Here is a 16,834-nt window from a genome sequence, read left to right as displayed (position 1 = left end):
CTGTGGGAAAAAAAACCCCAGAACCTCAGATGTAATTGTCTAATCCAAACATATGTACATTAACACCATAATAAATATACACAGCAGTATTATATGTATATATTATAAACACACATAGGTCAGTGTATTAATGAGCTACTGCAATAGACCCTGAATCAATCGCTGGAGAATACAGAGAAGACTGCTGTAAACTCTGTGACTGGAGAATTTATCTGACGTGACCTCCACCATGTAGGTAAGAAGCAATTAATAAATCAAAACAACTAAATTCTGATACAAGCTCCAAAGCTACATTGCAAAATCAAAATCTAGGATCTGTTTGCACATGTTAAATTATTCTGTAAAGTCTCCAAATCAAAATAATTCTGGTCTCTCCTAAAAAGTTAATGTTCTAATGAGGAAATAAAAATGACAGAAAACCTTGATTTTTAACATGGCTTTAAAAAGGAAAAATAAAATGCAAACCAAACAGTACTCAAAGTACCAGAAAATACTCAAAGAAGCAATTTTCACCAACAGCAAAATGAAAATCTAACAAATGAAACTGCAATGTCTAAAATACATTTTGAAAGACTAATGAGGAAAATTCTATTACATGTAATCCCACTATCTTTAAAGTCCAGAAGTGATAGCACAACTTACCCTTCTAAAAGAAGGGAGATACTTGTGTGGGGTATTTTGCTCTTAAAGTCCTAATGAACTTCACAAATTATTTTCTTTCCTATTAAATGGTCTATTTCCGGGCTAGTGCTTTCCATGAACTCCTGTTTCCTGATTCTAACTTTCATACTAAACATTCAGCAATCATGCAACAGTGAAGACTTGTCTTATGAAATTATGGATAAACAATTTGGAATACATGAGTAAGTTTAAAATATCACAATCTTCACATACAAATAGCAAAAAGAGAAAAAGGGCAAAATTCATAATAGAAAGAAATAATGAATTATCCATTTGGCCATGTCTGAAAGTTAAATACTGCATTGCTACAAAGTCAGTAGTTTTCTCCAGTCTGCAGGTTTCCAGGGCACATTGTTGAACAATAATTAAAACATCCTTATGAGTTTTCACTGAATGTAATAAAATTCAACAGAGAAAACATCCCATACTCACACCCCATTCCAGAGAGACCTTTTTCATTTTGTCAAGTAATATAATTAACAAAAGTAATGTCTTTGTTAGATGTCATCAGTATGTTTTTATAAGCCACTTACCAGTGTGGTAAAGATATAGTGGTAATATTCTGTCATCATTCCCATAGCCAAAGCCTTAAAAAAAAATAAACCAAAGATTGATGTTTCTGAGGTTACATAAAACATTTTTATCACATTACATGGGAAATGAAAAGCTGCAGAACACTACTGGAATCAGACTATAGGTTTGGAATTATACTAAAATTAGGTCAAGCAAATCATTTCTTAGCAGTTAGAACAGATTACTGACTATTAAAGGAACTTATGAACCAGATCTTCTGATAGAATATTATTAGACTGCTTAGTGCAGTAAATGTGAAAGAGGCTTATAGTTTTACATATTAATGGCTGCATTAAGTTGCCACACAAAATTTGAGCTGACAGTATTTTCATTCATTGTTGAACCCTCCCCTTAAAAAGAATAAACTAATAGGAAGTATTTTTCTACTTTTCATCAAAGTATTATCCATTTAAAACAAGGATCCAAGGTTATCTTCGAGGTGTGTGTTTCCAACCATGAAAGAAAATATTCTTGATTCAAATTCTGAATAGCAAGATACATGCTAGTTCAAGAAAAAGAACAAATATTCATATTATTACTCATTAAACTCCGAGATCTATCAAGTACCTGCATCTGCCTTGCTAACTACATAATATCAAATAGCTTCTGATCAACAGTGCATTTTAAAATTTCCGTACCTTTTTGTCAACAGAATAAGAATGATTACTTGTAGACACAATTTTAAAGCAATAAGCTAGGGATGTCTCATCATTTCTATTCCTTAAGGGCATTTTCAATGGAAAAGTATGTAACACAGTATCTTTCCACTCTGCACAAAACCTATCTTAGTCTAATATGATTTATTCAGACATTTTAGTATCTACAGTATTTTTTACAGATTTTTTTTCACTGTAAAGCTACGCAAATTCCTTTCAGGAATTTCCAATAGAATGCTTCGTTAAGTTTCTACCAGTCACACCTCCTTAAACACGTTATTGTACAATTGTCACAACGGCAGGCAAAATTTGTATGCAAAAAATCTTTCAGAGGTTTAAGGTTGTGGAAGCTTTTTTACTTGTGACATTGTCTGAGAAAGGAAGAACTGACTAGTCTAGATGTTCTTTTCCAAAGAAAAGTGAAAGGTAAAAAAAAATTTGAAGTATCAGCTGCAGATCAGACTTTATAATATTTTAGATAAGAAACTTGGGCAAAAACTGCAACAATACTTTTCCAAAGGGTGCCTATATCCATGTATTTTAAACTCTAAGATAATATGTAGAACTGTAGTATAGATTGCCAACTGCCATTTAAGTTTTCTTAAAAACATGAAAACCATTATCTCGTTAGAAATATTACATCTTCATTAGAAACTGCACAACTAAAACCACTGCTAGGTTTTACAACACAAGATTTTTTCTTCTTTTTTAATAAAGCCAAAGTATCATCTTCTCTATACAGAACACATTTGCAGTTATTCAGGTCTTTCATTCCCACCTATAATCAGGTCTTTCATTCTCCACACAATTTCTACACAAGATGAGTCCTAGGCATGTCTGTAATTTTAGATTTTGCTATGTTAACATATAATAATATATATAAAAATATATCACATATTGTATATATTGTTAAAAATATATATCATATATTAATAATATGATAATTTTATATATATGTTATATAATGCATATTATTAGATATTATGTATTATTAGATATTGTATTGTTATATTATTGCAATATTATATAATATAATATATATTATTTTATATATAATAATATAATGATATAATATATATTAATCCATTTCAGGTAGTTTCTCTTAAAATTCATTTTTAACCTTCATCTTCTCTCTCCACTCAGTTTCCATATCTGTTTTCTTTTTCTATAGAGGCTACAACATCACAGAAAATGCACTGTCTGCTTCTGTTTCTCTCACTCTCCTTACTTCTCAAAATACCTCACGCCTTTTTTCTCTTCAAAACATTGCATTTTACTCTCTTCATTATTCCAGTGCTTCCCCAACCTTTAAATTTTGTCTGTTTTCACAGACAAGGTGATGCAGTCTGGTGATAGAGTTACCATCGAGATTTCCCTTAATTTAATCATGCTGTGTGGACGGTTGTCCCCCCCCCACACACACCCTTTCCACGATATATTTTGGGCCTGAAAACAGTAGTTCCCATTTCACTGACCTCTCAAAGTACTCCTTCTCCTTATTTTCTGCATGTTTTCTTCCCCCCAACTTCATTCTTAACCTTGCAATCACCCTCCCAAGAAGAAACTCCTTGCGACTCCTCTGCCAAGTTTGTCCCTCCATTATCAGAAAAATTTGGTTAACTAATAGCTTACAAATCTTTTCATTTTTATATAAAACATTTTTTATTATTTTTTAGCAAAAACTTGTAAATACTATATTTGTAATGGTATCACTAAGTGACAACAAATATAGTCCTTTTTGTCAATTTTGACAGCAAGAATTCACATTCAGTTGCAAGAATACAAAATGTAGACACATTAAAGCATAGTAATATTGGAGCTGAATGGAAAGCTAAAAATTTATAGAAATTTATATGAAAATTTGAACACTCACAGAAGAATTCTTTCTGCAACTTCCTTCTATAGCCTTTAGGATGAGCAGAGTAGTTTTCTAAAACAGTTTCTAATTTCATTTAAAGAGGCTGAACGTTCATCCTTAGGTCCTGGGCCTAACTTTGTTCCCATTTGCCTCTAGTCATATCTGTTTTTCACAGTGTTGCATACTGTGAAAGAAAAGTTTCCTTTCACCTAAAATCTATTAAGTACCGTATAAATAATGTACCTCAATGGCCTTAGTGTTACAGCTTTATACTGCCACTATTACATACTTTTCATCTGCAATTTTAAGATATTAAAATAATTAAATGTACATTCAGCAATTTGGGCTAAACAGACTAAATACACTGGCGTATGCATAGTGAAGAACAAACATCACTGCCAGAAGTTTGAAATTTCTAAGAATTAATAAAAGCATTTTAATGAATGCACAATAAAGAAAGGAATAAGAATAGTATACATGTATGTTTACTAGTGTTTGTTTAGCATTTTCACTGCTGCCACAACAATCCCCAAAGTGCCTTTAATTAGAGATATTTTTTCAAATCTTAAAGAATGCATTTACTTGCTATTTCAAACCAAAAGGATATAGCATGATGGTAAACCTAACAAAAACATGAACTAAAGTCAGTGAAAGTGGAGCATTAGAAATATAGAATACAGTTGTTTTTCATCTTTCTATCACAAGGCATAGTTCAATTAAAAAAACTATGAGAAAAATGGCTTCCAAAAATGAGAAATTCTCAGTCTTTGGAACCAGCTCACTAAAGGTGACTTACAAGGGCACTTCTCTTTTGCATACTTTAGGCTCACAGTAAGCTTTCTATGAGGCATATCCTTTGCATACCACTTTAATCTCTTGCCACCTTCTCTGATGATAGCTTTGGAATGCACCAGTAGAATCTGCTTCCTCAGTATACAGATAGTAAATATTTGGGATTCTGCTATATTTTACCTATTCATCTTGTACACAACAGAGCAAGCGCTTTTGCAGAGCACCTATCCAGGGGCATTCAGCCACTCTGTACTCCCATTATTGGTACAAGAAGAATATGACTCTAAAAATATCTATTAGTTGTATCAGTTGAACATCTTAATGTGGTCATCTAGTAAGGAAATTAATTTGCAAAGGTTTTCAAGTGACCTACCAAATCAGAACAATGCTGGGTTTTCTATTGTTAAAAGATACTATTAGAATCCCAATTATCTGATTATAAACACACCATTTAGAAGCTTCAATAAGAAAAAAAAGACCTTCATTATATAAAATTACACTAAACAAGCATTTTAAACCTTGACATCAATTCTCTAAAGTACCAAACTTTCATAGCTGCAACACTGATATTTTTTATCAGATGAAGTGTATGGGGAAACACCTTTCCCCCTGTGCACGGACTGATTAATCTGTTTCTTTAGAAACCATAATGAAAGCAGCTTTCATTATAGTCACCAATAAAACTAGCTCTGAAGTTCACAGCTGAAGTTCACAGCTGATTTTCAGTTAGGCCTCTGTAAAACTGACACACAATTCCTCTGCTTCTTTAATGCCATTAAGATTGGGTATTACTTTTATTTATTAGGGATGAAGAAGATTAAGCTATCTAATGCAAAATGAGGGTTACCTGTTTCAAGATGCCTGCTGCCATTTCATGGCTGCAGTCAAAGATTACATGGAACTCCTTGCCTCTTTTCATCTCCTTTAGCAATGGCTTTGCATCTTTCGTGTCAGCTGGCAACTGACGAATTTTTAGTCTCAGGTTGTACCGTGATGGTGCCTTGATGAGCTCTTGTAATCGAATAAGGCCTTAAAGAAAATACAGGAGGCAAAAGAAAAGAAAATTATTGAAACTAAATCCTGACCTTGCTAGCAGGGCAGCTTATAAACATTCAGAATTTCCTGAATTTCTCACTCTTCCCAATATGGTACAACTGATAAATAGAAATCTTATTTTTATACACACACACACACACACACACACACACACACACACACACACACAACTGCACTCCCAGTACTTTCTTATCACAGGTCTTTTCTTCTCCCTTAATATTAACAGACAGTAAGCATCCTCAGTTAGGATTACCTTCCAAAATTAAGATTAATCTTCCTTTGGCATTATCATGGAACTTGAACATTTCTCTTCAAAGAATGCATATAACTATCCTAATTCAATTAAAGAAGTATCCCAGACTAATAGTTATAAGCAGACTAGCCATTCTCATAACTAATCAGGTTTACATACACAGTTGTAATTCATTTTAGCACTGTAGTACATTCTCATATAATCCACATGACACTACTAAATTAATTTTTCTTTCTTGATTATACAGTTAACAAAACACACTTCAGCAGCAGCAGCAAAAAGGATGAATGGATGACTCATATCATTGCATTCCTGTTCAGTACTCTACAATTCCACTTTGAATTACTTTATTTTTACTATGGTGTTACATGCAGAAACATTTTTCCAAAAATCTTTTGGTTCACATCAGCTTGACAGTGCATGGTATGATTTTAATACTGGCAAAAAAGATGTAATGTGCCGTACTAACCTCCTTCTTGCATTGGAGAATACTCCACTAAGTGGCAGTAACAAGGGTTCATCATGTTTCCAGTGCATATATAATACACCCAGCCACCAAAAAAATGGGAGTTCTGCTTAGGATTTCAATTAAAGCAGCATCAGGACCTAAATGAAGTGCTTCTAACATCTGAAATTACTTACTTCATTACATCAAAAATATTACAGGAGATGACTTTTATTATTACTTACTAATCCTGAAAGCTATTCTATGATAGCATCATAGGGAGCATTATGCAGTATAAAAAACCTGATACTTTATTTTATCTCTTATTATTCTTCCTGGTTACAAGTGGATGTCAAAGTTGTCTTGATTTCAGGAAAATATGTTCTTGTAATGCAATATGAAACTATACTATGGCCTCAGTAAGAAACTGGGATAACCTTTGACACAGGGTTCAGTTTTATTTTATACATAACCATTTCCCAACATACAGTAGTCTTTTAATAACATAATACTGAGTTCTGATTTTTTGTTATGAAGCTTCAAATTTTAAAATTTAACTCTAATTATTTCCTGCAGAAACAGACCAGTTGAATATATGTGAAAATAAAGTCTTCTATTTCATCATCCTCCCTTTTTCAACCCTGCCCAGGATCCACATTTTCCTCTCAACAGTTTCTGCAGAAATTATCTGCAACAAAAAGTATAACCTACATATTATATTATTTGATTTGATTAAACCTTCCTAAATTAAGACTGCAGGTGAAGGTGTCTGGCAGAAGACCCCAGTAGACCTCTTATGCCCAAAGGCAGAGTGGGGAAGGCTGCAGTATCTCTGAACCCACACAAAGCTTTGGCCACTCTACACAAATGCATCTTCCCTGAGGGATTTATATGACAGGAAATAGAAATAGTGGCTTACATCATAGTAGAGTTCTAACACAGTCCTTGTAGAAATTCCAGGTAGAAATTCCATGAGGATAACCTTGCTGGGTAGACAATTTAGGAATATTTTCTTCACCCACAGGTCTGTGTCATAGATACAATAACTCATATTTCATCATAATTTCTTGTTATCATCCCTATCACAAACACATTTTTCAAACTGAGACAGTTCTTTCCTATAGCTAAATAATCTTTCAAATTTCCATCTTCTAAAAAATCAGTTCCATAGGATCTTCATTAGCAGGTCAAGTACTGTGAAGAACTAAGTCTAGTAATCTAGTAGGTGTTTATATTTTCCACATAAAATTATAATGGCAAAAACAATAATGGTCCTTTCTACATAACATAACAGCATGCCAAATTTTAAAGTGAGAATAAAATGTTTTAGCTCAACAAGGGATAAAAAAAAATACTTCTACATTTCCAGATTATTTGTAATTGCTTGCTAAAAGAAGTCAGTTGGAAGCTTCACTCCAGCCCAACTCATAAACTCATAAATAATTTAGACTATTATATCTGGCAAGTCTAATTTTAGACCTGTCCCACTTTGTTTGCTTCATTTTTTTTGCTCGTCCTGTTTAGAAAAGGAAATAAAGGCAGCATTAAAAGTTTCCTTTTCTACACTTAAATCTTCTTTTCTACAAACCTCCACATCTAGAAGACCAGCAGCTTCACTCTGTGAAATACATTTCATATTTAAAAAAAAAAAGCTTTGGGAATTATGGAGAAGGATATCACTGACAGAACTGCTAGCTAGAATGCTGCCTATGTCAGTAGTTATCTAAATATCCAAAACATTTAATTTGTGACAGCTAACCAGTGGCTACCGTGGAAAATATTAGCGATCACAGTTTGGTTCCTTGTGAACATCCTTGCACATCACAGAACCACCACTACATTTACTGGTAGCCTTTACTAGAGATGCTGAGAGCACAACAGATATGGAAACTGAACCCACAACTAGACCCGATCCCTCCTGGCTAAGACACAGAGAAGTAATAGCTATGGCATATGTGACTTCTGGTTGAATAGCAGATGTGAATCTATGTGGTTGTGAAAATAGTACTTTTAGAAACTGTAACTCAAACAAAACAAAAGAAAAACAAGAAAACTTGCCATTTTTACCTGAAATAAAGTAATGATATTTACAGAAAATGAATGAATGTATTAATGGAAGCTTAAGCGGGGTTAATACTTATTTTCTTAATCATCTTGATTTCTTAATCATCTTGAATAAATATACTTAAAAGCTTTTTTTTTCCCTTTAACCAAGTGCTTATACATCAACTGCAAATTGGCATCACTTTCAAATCATCCAGCCAATTGTCTGAAAGTACAGCTTTAAAATGAACAAAACCTTGCATACCCCATAGCCACTAACCACCCTCTCAACAATAACTGATAAAAACATGTGAGCAAGAATATGTAGGATTGTCTCCAATCCTTTTCCATTCCCTTTCAGTTAATAAAAATAAATGAAGTGGACTGTGTGCCCTTGAGGTCAAAAAATTAAGATGATTTCCCATTGAGGGAAGGATCACATTTCAAAGTTGAGTCTCTCTCAAACACAAAGTCCTGCCAGCTTCTCACTTGCTGTAATACCTATGCATCTTCCACTTAAGAACTCCTACAAAGCACAAGAGTAGCAGTATGGGACAGGTAGTATGATAGACTGCCCGAAAAAGAATTCCAGCGTTTTGAGGCTCCACTGGTCAAATATGATTCAGAAGGCAGGCAAAAAGAAGTCTTTCAAACAGCCAAGTCAGTTCAAGTCAGCTAGTGCTGAAAAATGTGTTGCCATATAACAGATAAACGATGTATGAGCTGCCAGTGTGTGAACTGGTGATATGTATCTATCTGAATCAGTCACATCACCCTTAGGAACAGTAACACAGGGGGAAAAAATGGCAGATTTAGGAGACTGGAGAGGGGAGGAAAAAAAAAGAAAGAACAAACTTTGGTGTACAGAGATATTCAGGACCTTGTACCTCTGAAATACTCAAGAATAGCAAGAGAGACAGAAGTAGCTTTACTCTCTTGTGTAGTGTTCTGGAATCAGAACCACTTTCGGATAAAGCTTATTATATTTATGGAAAGAATTGCAAAATTAATTTAATTAGATAAGACATAGAAGTGATTCATGAAGTTCCATTTTTCTATACAAGTACCAAATTCAGTATTTTTCATATCTCAAGAGCAAAAAGGAAATCTGATTGTTCTTTATTGATCACATGCTATTTGTTCTTTTAAAGCATTGTTTACTTATAAGGGCAAAGTGCCTAATTTTTATGCCTTACTCATATTCTCAAGTGTTAAATCCATCACTGAATTTGGAGACGGGAAGGGCATTTAAGATTGTGAAGGAACATTAAGATAGAACAGAAGGAATGAAAAAAAGGAGGCTGCTTTTCTCTGTAGCAAGTGCAAGAAGTTCAAAATTTTACTGAGTAAATGCAGGACATTATAAATTGACAATTCCCTAGATTTACCCCTATTCCTTGCACAGATTTTTTACATTTTCGGTCTTTTACTGTAGGTCCAAGGATTGTTACAGAATGGTGAGAAGCATTTTGTGATTAGAGGAGCTTGTGAAGTAGATGTCTTGCAATACTCTTCTGATATAAATATGTATTCTATGGCTCACAGCGACTGCAAGGGGTGAGAGCCAACAATTTAAATAGCTCCTTCCAAGCTTCTTTCCATTTCAGAGCATTATCCAAGAAGGTAAGCAAAGTGGGCACCACCATGTTCTCCTCATGAGCCTAAATGGCCTGTTCAAGAATTAAAAAAAGAAAGTCCTTCTCTTCATAAATCTTGCCATGATAGGGCTTCCAGAGAGAAAGGAAAAATCCTGCCAAAATTTGAAAAAGAAGATTAGCAGTTGCAGGAACTAATATCAGAGCAATTAAAACCTGTCAGTGAGAACCCTCCGATAAGTGCTGTGTCTGAACGAAAAATCAGTCAGAAAACAAAACCGTTTAGGAATGTAATAACCCTTCAGAGATGTAATGCACGAAAACCAGATGGTCTGCTGAAGAGATGGAAGGCTCCCTACAACATGTGTTCGGGGTGGTTGGCCTGGGCATTCTTTTTGTAATGGAAACACCAATGGCACAGATTGGTCTTGATGTGTTCATGCATCTCTGCCTGAGACAGAGACTGCTAATTGATATTTTCTGATAGCTGCGAAGTATTTTATCAAGTGTACAGAAGTTTATCCATTAAGAAACACACAGGATAGAAATTTGAGCCATACAGTCTAAAGGGTTTCCCCTGGAGTCTAAAAGCAATTGCATGTGTGTATGGCAGGGGCTACATACTGCTTAGTAGGGGGATCTGTATATCTGAGAGAGATATGATGAGCAAAAACATCAAAGCAGAACATCATGATGGCAGTAGGGACACTATAGAAACAACCAGAGAAACCTAAAAAGGGGGGGGGGGGGGGGAAACAGGAGAATACACACACCTCTCTAGTGCACTGACCGACCTCAGTGCTGGTGCTGTATAAGGGTGCATGAAAGCATATGAAAAAAATATTTAGGGCTTCTAACTGTCAAGACACATACATAGTAACTATTGAATTGTCTCAAACCATATTTTAAAGAAAAAGCACATCTGTGACGTAAATTCCAGGTATTTCAAAGCTAAGTTTTTTTTCCTGCCCTCAGCAATGTGAAATAAAAAAGCAACTTTAAGTTTTTAATGTGCAGTATTCTTGTTCATATTTTCAGTGATTACTCTAACATTTACAGCAACAGCTACAGTTAACACTTACTTCTATTTGTAAGTTTTTGACGGTGTATTTTTTATTGACTCTCCTGGACATGCATCACCAGTAGTATTTATTAAGTTCAGATGAATTATGTCGGCCACAAAACATGTTCCAGTCTACTAAATGACTCACTTTGGTAGTCCACTGGGCCATTCACAACAATAAATATTTGTTCATCCTCAATCACACTTATAAAATAAATCCATGCTGGCACAAATTCAACAGTTTCCAGCTTGCCAGGCTCCCTCGGGAACGGTTTGGAGAGCAAAAATCTCTCACTCGCAGGGGCTGCCGCCTCCTGCACAGAGTCCCACAGATATGGCACTGCAGAAAATACGCAGGGCAGGGAATTATCCTGAAGCTATGGCATGGGCAATAACTCTCACACTAATCACCCTACAGCTCCTACTACAAAGAAACACCTCACAGAACAAAAAGCACACAGTGCTTAGCGTACCTCTGGGTGGTGCTTTTATTTCTACATAAGGACAGAGACCGGTTAAGTGCTGAGAAATACCATCTCCTCACTAAAACATCTGTGGGAGAGAGTCTGGATGCTAGTCCAGATTTTTCAGATGTGGCTCACACTTCGAAAGAAAACTCTACCAAGCATAAAGCAAAAGCTGAAAGTTTCCTTCCATACCATAACTAGGAACTAGATATAGCCTGCGGTTAAATCTGCTAGCCTCATTTTTAATGGACCTCATAAAATACAGTATGCTTCTAATATTCCTGCTGCGTTATTTGTGTTAAGCACAGAACTATGGCGCATGAGGAGAAATTCATTTTTCCTGCCAAAGGAAAAACCACCAAATGAATTCCCTCAGTAAAAATCCTACAATATAACCTGAGAAACAAAAATACACATTCTCTTTACTTTTGCCTCCCCATTACACTTGGGTGAAGATAAGGGAGCTGAAACATGCTGGAGATTATTGCCTGCGTCCGGCAGAAGCCACAAGCGCTGAGAAGAAGCAGGGGGCTGCCGGGGTGCCCAACCAGCACACGCCGGTCATGGCTGGTTCCAGCCGGCTCTAGCCTGCTCTGAAGCTGGTGTAATCAACAGTGGAGGGAGCAGTGGGAGAGGGGAGAAGATGGAGTGTCAGAAGGAGGCTGAAAAATATTCAAAAAAGAAACCGGCTGGGTTGGCGACAGGCTTTTGCAGGGAGGGAGCTCCATGCCATCGTGTGAGGGACTGTGGCCGCGGGACACCCAAACTGGGGTGGTGACACCCCGCCGAGGGGCTGCAGCCCAGAGTGATAGAAAAAATACATGGCATGCAAAGAAACAGAAAACCGTCAAGCAAAACACCTTCAACCTCTTCTGTTCCCCATCACTGCACTGGAGAAATTTTGATGGATCAAGTGTAACTTGTGAATATACAGAAAGCACTTTCTTTTTGCTCTACAGTGGGGAAAGACAGGCGTTTCTCTAGGTGTTTTTTTTTTTTTTTTTTTTTTTTTTTTTTTTTTTGTCCTCCTTAATACCAAAATCAATGATCAGAAGTTTGTGGTGACTGGTAGTTAAAGAGAAGTCCCCGACTTGAAGCAGTTTTGCCTATAACATTGTCTGACAATTTTGAATAGGGGTTTTTTTTTTCGGTGTTTTCTGTGTTAAATATTGAATAGCAGCTCATTTTTTGTTACCTAGGAAAAATCTAAGTACTGAAAAGATGTATATGTGGCCTAAAGGAACAAGCTCCTATATGTTATGGGTAGCACCTGGGGCCAGGCATGGACAGTAATGGTATCCTGACCGCTGGGAGTCACCGCTCTTCTCCTCTCCCCTCCCCACCCAGACAGCCTGGGTTCTGTAGGAAGTAGGTGCACAAGCCAAAAAATATCCAGGAGATTAAAACACCATGCAGTTCAGAAGTAACCAGGGAATCCACATGTGATATAAATAAGTTCTGCCACAGGGAATGAGGTTTCCTAGCATCTTTATAAAAGCAATCTGTGCTTAAGTTTCATTTTCTACAATCAGTTATAGGACAAGGTACATTTAAGGTTTCCTTCACTAAAACTTGTGTCCTCCGCTTATCAAAATGAGATCTAGCTTGTTTAGTCCATTTCTTATAGTCCTGAATACGTCAGGTGCTGCAAGACACAAAGTAATTCCTTGTTAGCTTACCTTGTCAGGTGTTGCCAAAATTTCTTTTATTTGTATTTTCACTTCTTCCTCATACTATTACAGCCCATTTGGATGACTGAGGCCCCCAAGACTCTAGGAGGACTGCTTCTTACTGTGTCCATAGGGCTGCCATCCCCTGTCATCCATGGGGCTGCATTTTTACCTTTCTACCCTCCATGTAGGTAGATAAAAGTGCTAGACACAGGCTAGCTTTAGGTCAAAAAACATTGAGTATTTATACATTAACTGTTTTTCTTAATTTTCTGAGTTAATGTAAGTCCCAAAGGAACTTTCTCTGTTATTGTCTGTCATATGGATGAAATGGACAAGTTGGTTACTCAGGATCAGAGTAGCCAGCTGTTACACACTGAGAAATAAGTCTCTGGATTAGCAAGGGACAATTTCAAAAAAGCACTTATTGTAGCTCTTTCTAATCAGAAAAAGAGGTAACAGCCTCCAATGAAGGGAGGAACAATTAGGAGAACTACAAGGACAGTGAAGCTAAAGACAAAACAATTCATTTCTTCACCATGATTTTGAGGAGATATTTTTCAACACAAAAGCACAAATCTCAGCCTGGAGCATTTTTAATATAACTTGATTTACAACATAAAATGAAATACAGCCCTCAGATGAAATGCTGACCTCTTATTTTATTTCATTACAGAATCCTAGTGTGATGGAAAGAAAAAAACAAAACAATTTGAATAGCCAAGCTCTTGAAAAATCTATTTTACAACAGTATAGAAGCAAAATAATTGCTGTATTTTAGGAATGTACTTCCTGCAGTTTCTTTCACCAAGGACACCTTTTTCCTGTCCCTTTAAACTCTCAATTCCTTCTTTTAGCAGCCACTGTGTTTGAGTCTTACCTCTGAATGGCTGGGAAGAAGGCGGTGTGAGTAACTCTTTTCAGAAGCTGCCATCAATTCATCTTTAAGGAGAATCCTGAAGGAGCAGTTTGTGAGCTCTCCAGCTGGCAGCTTCCTCCAAAGAGATCAATCACATTACCTCCTCGACATGTTCAACTTCAACCAGTCCAGGAAGCAAGAGTCCAAAGTTTGTTTTAAAACCTGTGTCTCTAGCTCAGCAGTCTTGCAAGCCATTGCTATGCCACCTGGCCAGCTCATCAAACTATTTATCATTTCTGTTAATGCTGCCTTTATGCTGCACAGGAAGAATGCAAGCAAATGCATTTTGCAATAGGCTGAACACATGAACCTTTTTCTGTACAAAAGAACACTAATTCTCTATTAAAGGCTAATCCTATCTTCAAAATCTCGCAAAATTCAGAAATAGTAATATATTTCCTTGTTGAGCTGTCAGAATAGTTTTTTTCTGTTTTCAGAAGGCTCTCTCCTCCCACCCCTCTCAGTACCCTTCTCCTCCTCTCTGCCCCAGTTTTTCTGCTTATATCTTAGAAAAAATAACCTTGCATTTTGAACTTTGAAAAGCATATGGGTAGGAAAGAAGAGAATGCGAGTTTATTGGGCATTGATAGCATGCTTCGAATCAACCAGAACAGTTCATTGTTAAAGAATGATTCACAGATCTTGAACATTCTGAACAGATTACTCGTGAATTCTCAGAAATAGTTTTATCTGCCTCATCTTCCACTTAAAAAATACCTCTGGTGAAGGATTAACCAAGAAAAAAAGAAAAATCAATCTTTGAGAAATTGCACCTGCTAACAGGACTACAGGAACAGTCAGCTGCTCTGTGCTTCTTTGGTTATAATGGCATGATACAGAAACATCATTAAGAAAAGTAAAAAGAAGAAAATAGAAATTAAGAAAAGGACAGACTGATGGAGCATTCTCATGTATTCATATTTAGCCTTTCTATTACAGTAAGATCACTTTACCCAATTCTGGCAATGTGAAGCAGTCTTAAAATTGTCATCAGTTATATTTAAACCCCATTAAATATGATACTAAAATGATCTAATGTGTCCTTAATAGAAAGTGTGCTTTAAGAAAGAAACCTTGAGATATTTAGTCCAGAAAAATTTATTTTCTTATTGTAAATACATTAAATCCAGCTCCTTGTTACCAGCCTTAGAGTCCTCCTTGTCACCAGCTTTAGAGTCCGACATTTTAGCATTTTTCTTCTGTCTTGTAGATGGAGCACAGACATTAGACAATAATCAGCATGCTACATATACATATATATATATGTATATGTATAACTGCATTAGAGATTTATGCCATTTTCAATTTGCAATATTAAAAATACTCTGTAATTCAATGGAGGTGACATGAAGTTCAAAGCTCTCTCATTTTATGCTGACATAAATATTTTTCTATCGTTCATCTCAATTCCTACCAGAAAAATGATAGCGGTACATCAGTAAAAAGAAAGAAAAGTATGTGATAACTGACTTCAGTAGCTGTCTTGCCAAAGTAAATCCTGTATAACAAGACCCTAGTCAGTATAGCTGTCCTGTTTAGAATAATTTCAGCTGAAAATTTAAAAACTGGATTCATTAGGGCAAGCCTAGATACACTAGTCACCCATGACAATAACAGTATTTGCTAGAATGAACTCTAAAAGTGTCTTTGTATGCCAAGATTTCCCTCCGAGGGATGAGGAGGGTAAAAAAGTGTAGGTGTGTAGAGGCTCTATAGCTCCAAACTACCTGTCCTTACCTCCTTATCAAAGAGTACTTTATAATCTACCACCCCTAAGTCATCCTCAGAGATACAGAAGGATTCTTGTTTATAAATCAGAACATTCTTAGACTATGTTGACATATTCACCCATATATTGGTGAGCTCATTCCAGGCTTCACGGCCCCCATCTAAACACATCTAAAGAAGGTACAGTGCTTCAAAAACAGCATTTAATACAGATAGGAATAATCTGATCCTCAAGGGCTTGCTTGTTTTTTTTTTGTTTGTTTGTTTTTAGAAAAATGTATTTCTTCTGAGCATATCACTAATGAAAGTTTCAGTCACATTGAAAAAACAATTATGTGTCCTTAAGTATGAAATGCCAAAGAAAAGCTATATTACTTTCAACTGAATACATTTTCATCCTTTTGGGTGAAAGTCATGCCAGTAATCAGAGAATACTTTTCAGTTTAGCTAGCTAGCTCTCTCCTACTGCTATTTCTTTTCCCAAACCCATCTCTTCTAGTAGTGTTTGTTGTCTAGACTGGACTGAGACTAAATCTTCTTCTCCAGGTACAAGACTTCGGAGAATCATGGTACTGATGCCAACAACCCATTCACTGACATAATTGTCTGCTGGAACAAGATTTCTAGGACTAAGAACTATGCCTCTCGCTCACTTGGTCTCCCACTGTCCCTAACTGTGACTATGATACATTCCCCCAACATTCATCTTGCCCTCATGCTGACATGTTTAGGTGTGTGTTATTCTGTATCTCTATCACAGACAGCTAGATATTTATCAAGAATAAGATAATTTTGCATGAGCTACAAAGCTCATTATTTACAATGTTTTAGATGTCTATTTTCACGTTAAAGGCATAACAGTTTCCTTCATTAAAAACAAACTAATTCAATGGTAAAGTATATATGGAGGAAGAATGTCTTTGGTTCCAAAAATTGACCTGAGCTCTAAAGGTTAAGTGTTAAGGAGCTGATGCCTGATTTGCCCTCATATCTGCACTTTTGGGTTCAAGTCCATGCTCAGACTCAGTAATTAGT

General features: G+C 35.9%; 1 protein-coding gene across 1 annotated transcript in view; it reads right to left on the bottom strand.

Moving 5' to 3' along the window:
* The window catches only part of GRIK2 (glutamate ionotropic receptor kainate type subunit 2), a 438,669-nt gene that overhangs the window by 266,944 nt on the left and 154,891 nt on the right, over positions 1–16,834 (bottom strand). The window contains exons 5-6 of the mRNA XM_064508825.1: positions 5,408–5,589; positions 1,215–1,268 (exon numbers count right to left, since the gene is read on the bottom strand). Of these exons, the coding sequence (XP_064364895.1) occupies positions 1,215–1,268; positions 5,408–5,589 (236 nt within the window). The remainder of the gene's footprint in view (positions 1–1,214; positions 1,269–5,407; positions 5,590–16,834) is intronic.

Source organism: Dromaius novaehollandiae, chromosome 3 (assembly GCF_036370855.1).
Source record: "Dromaius novaehollandiae isolate bDroNov1 chromosome 3, bDroNov1.hap1, whole genome shotgun sequence".
NCBI lineage: Eukaryota > Metazoa > Chordata > Aves > Casuariiformes > Dromaiidae > Dromaius > Dromaius novaehollandiae.
The sequence above is the reverse complement of the archived record's forward strand: the minus strand, read 5'-3'. Positions and strand labels throughout refer to the sequence as shown.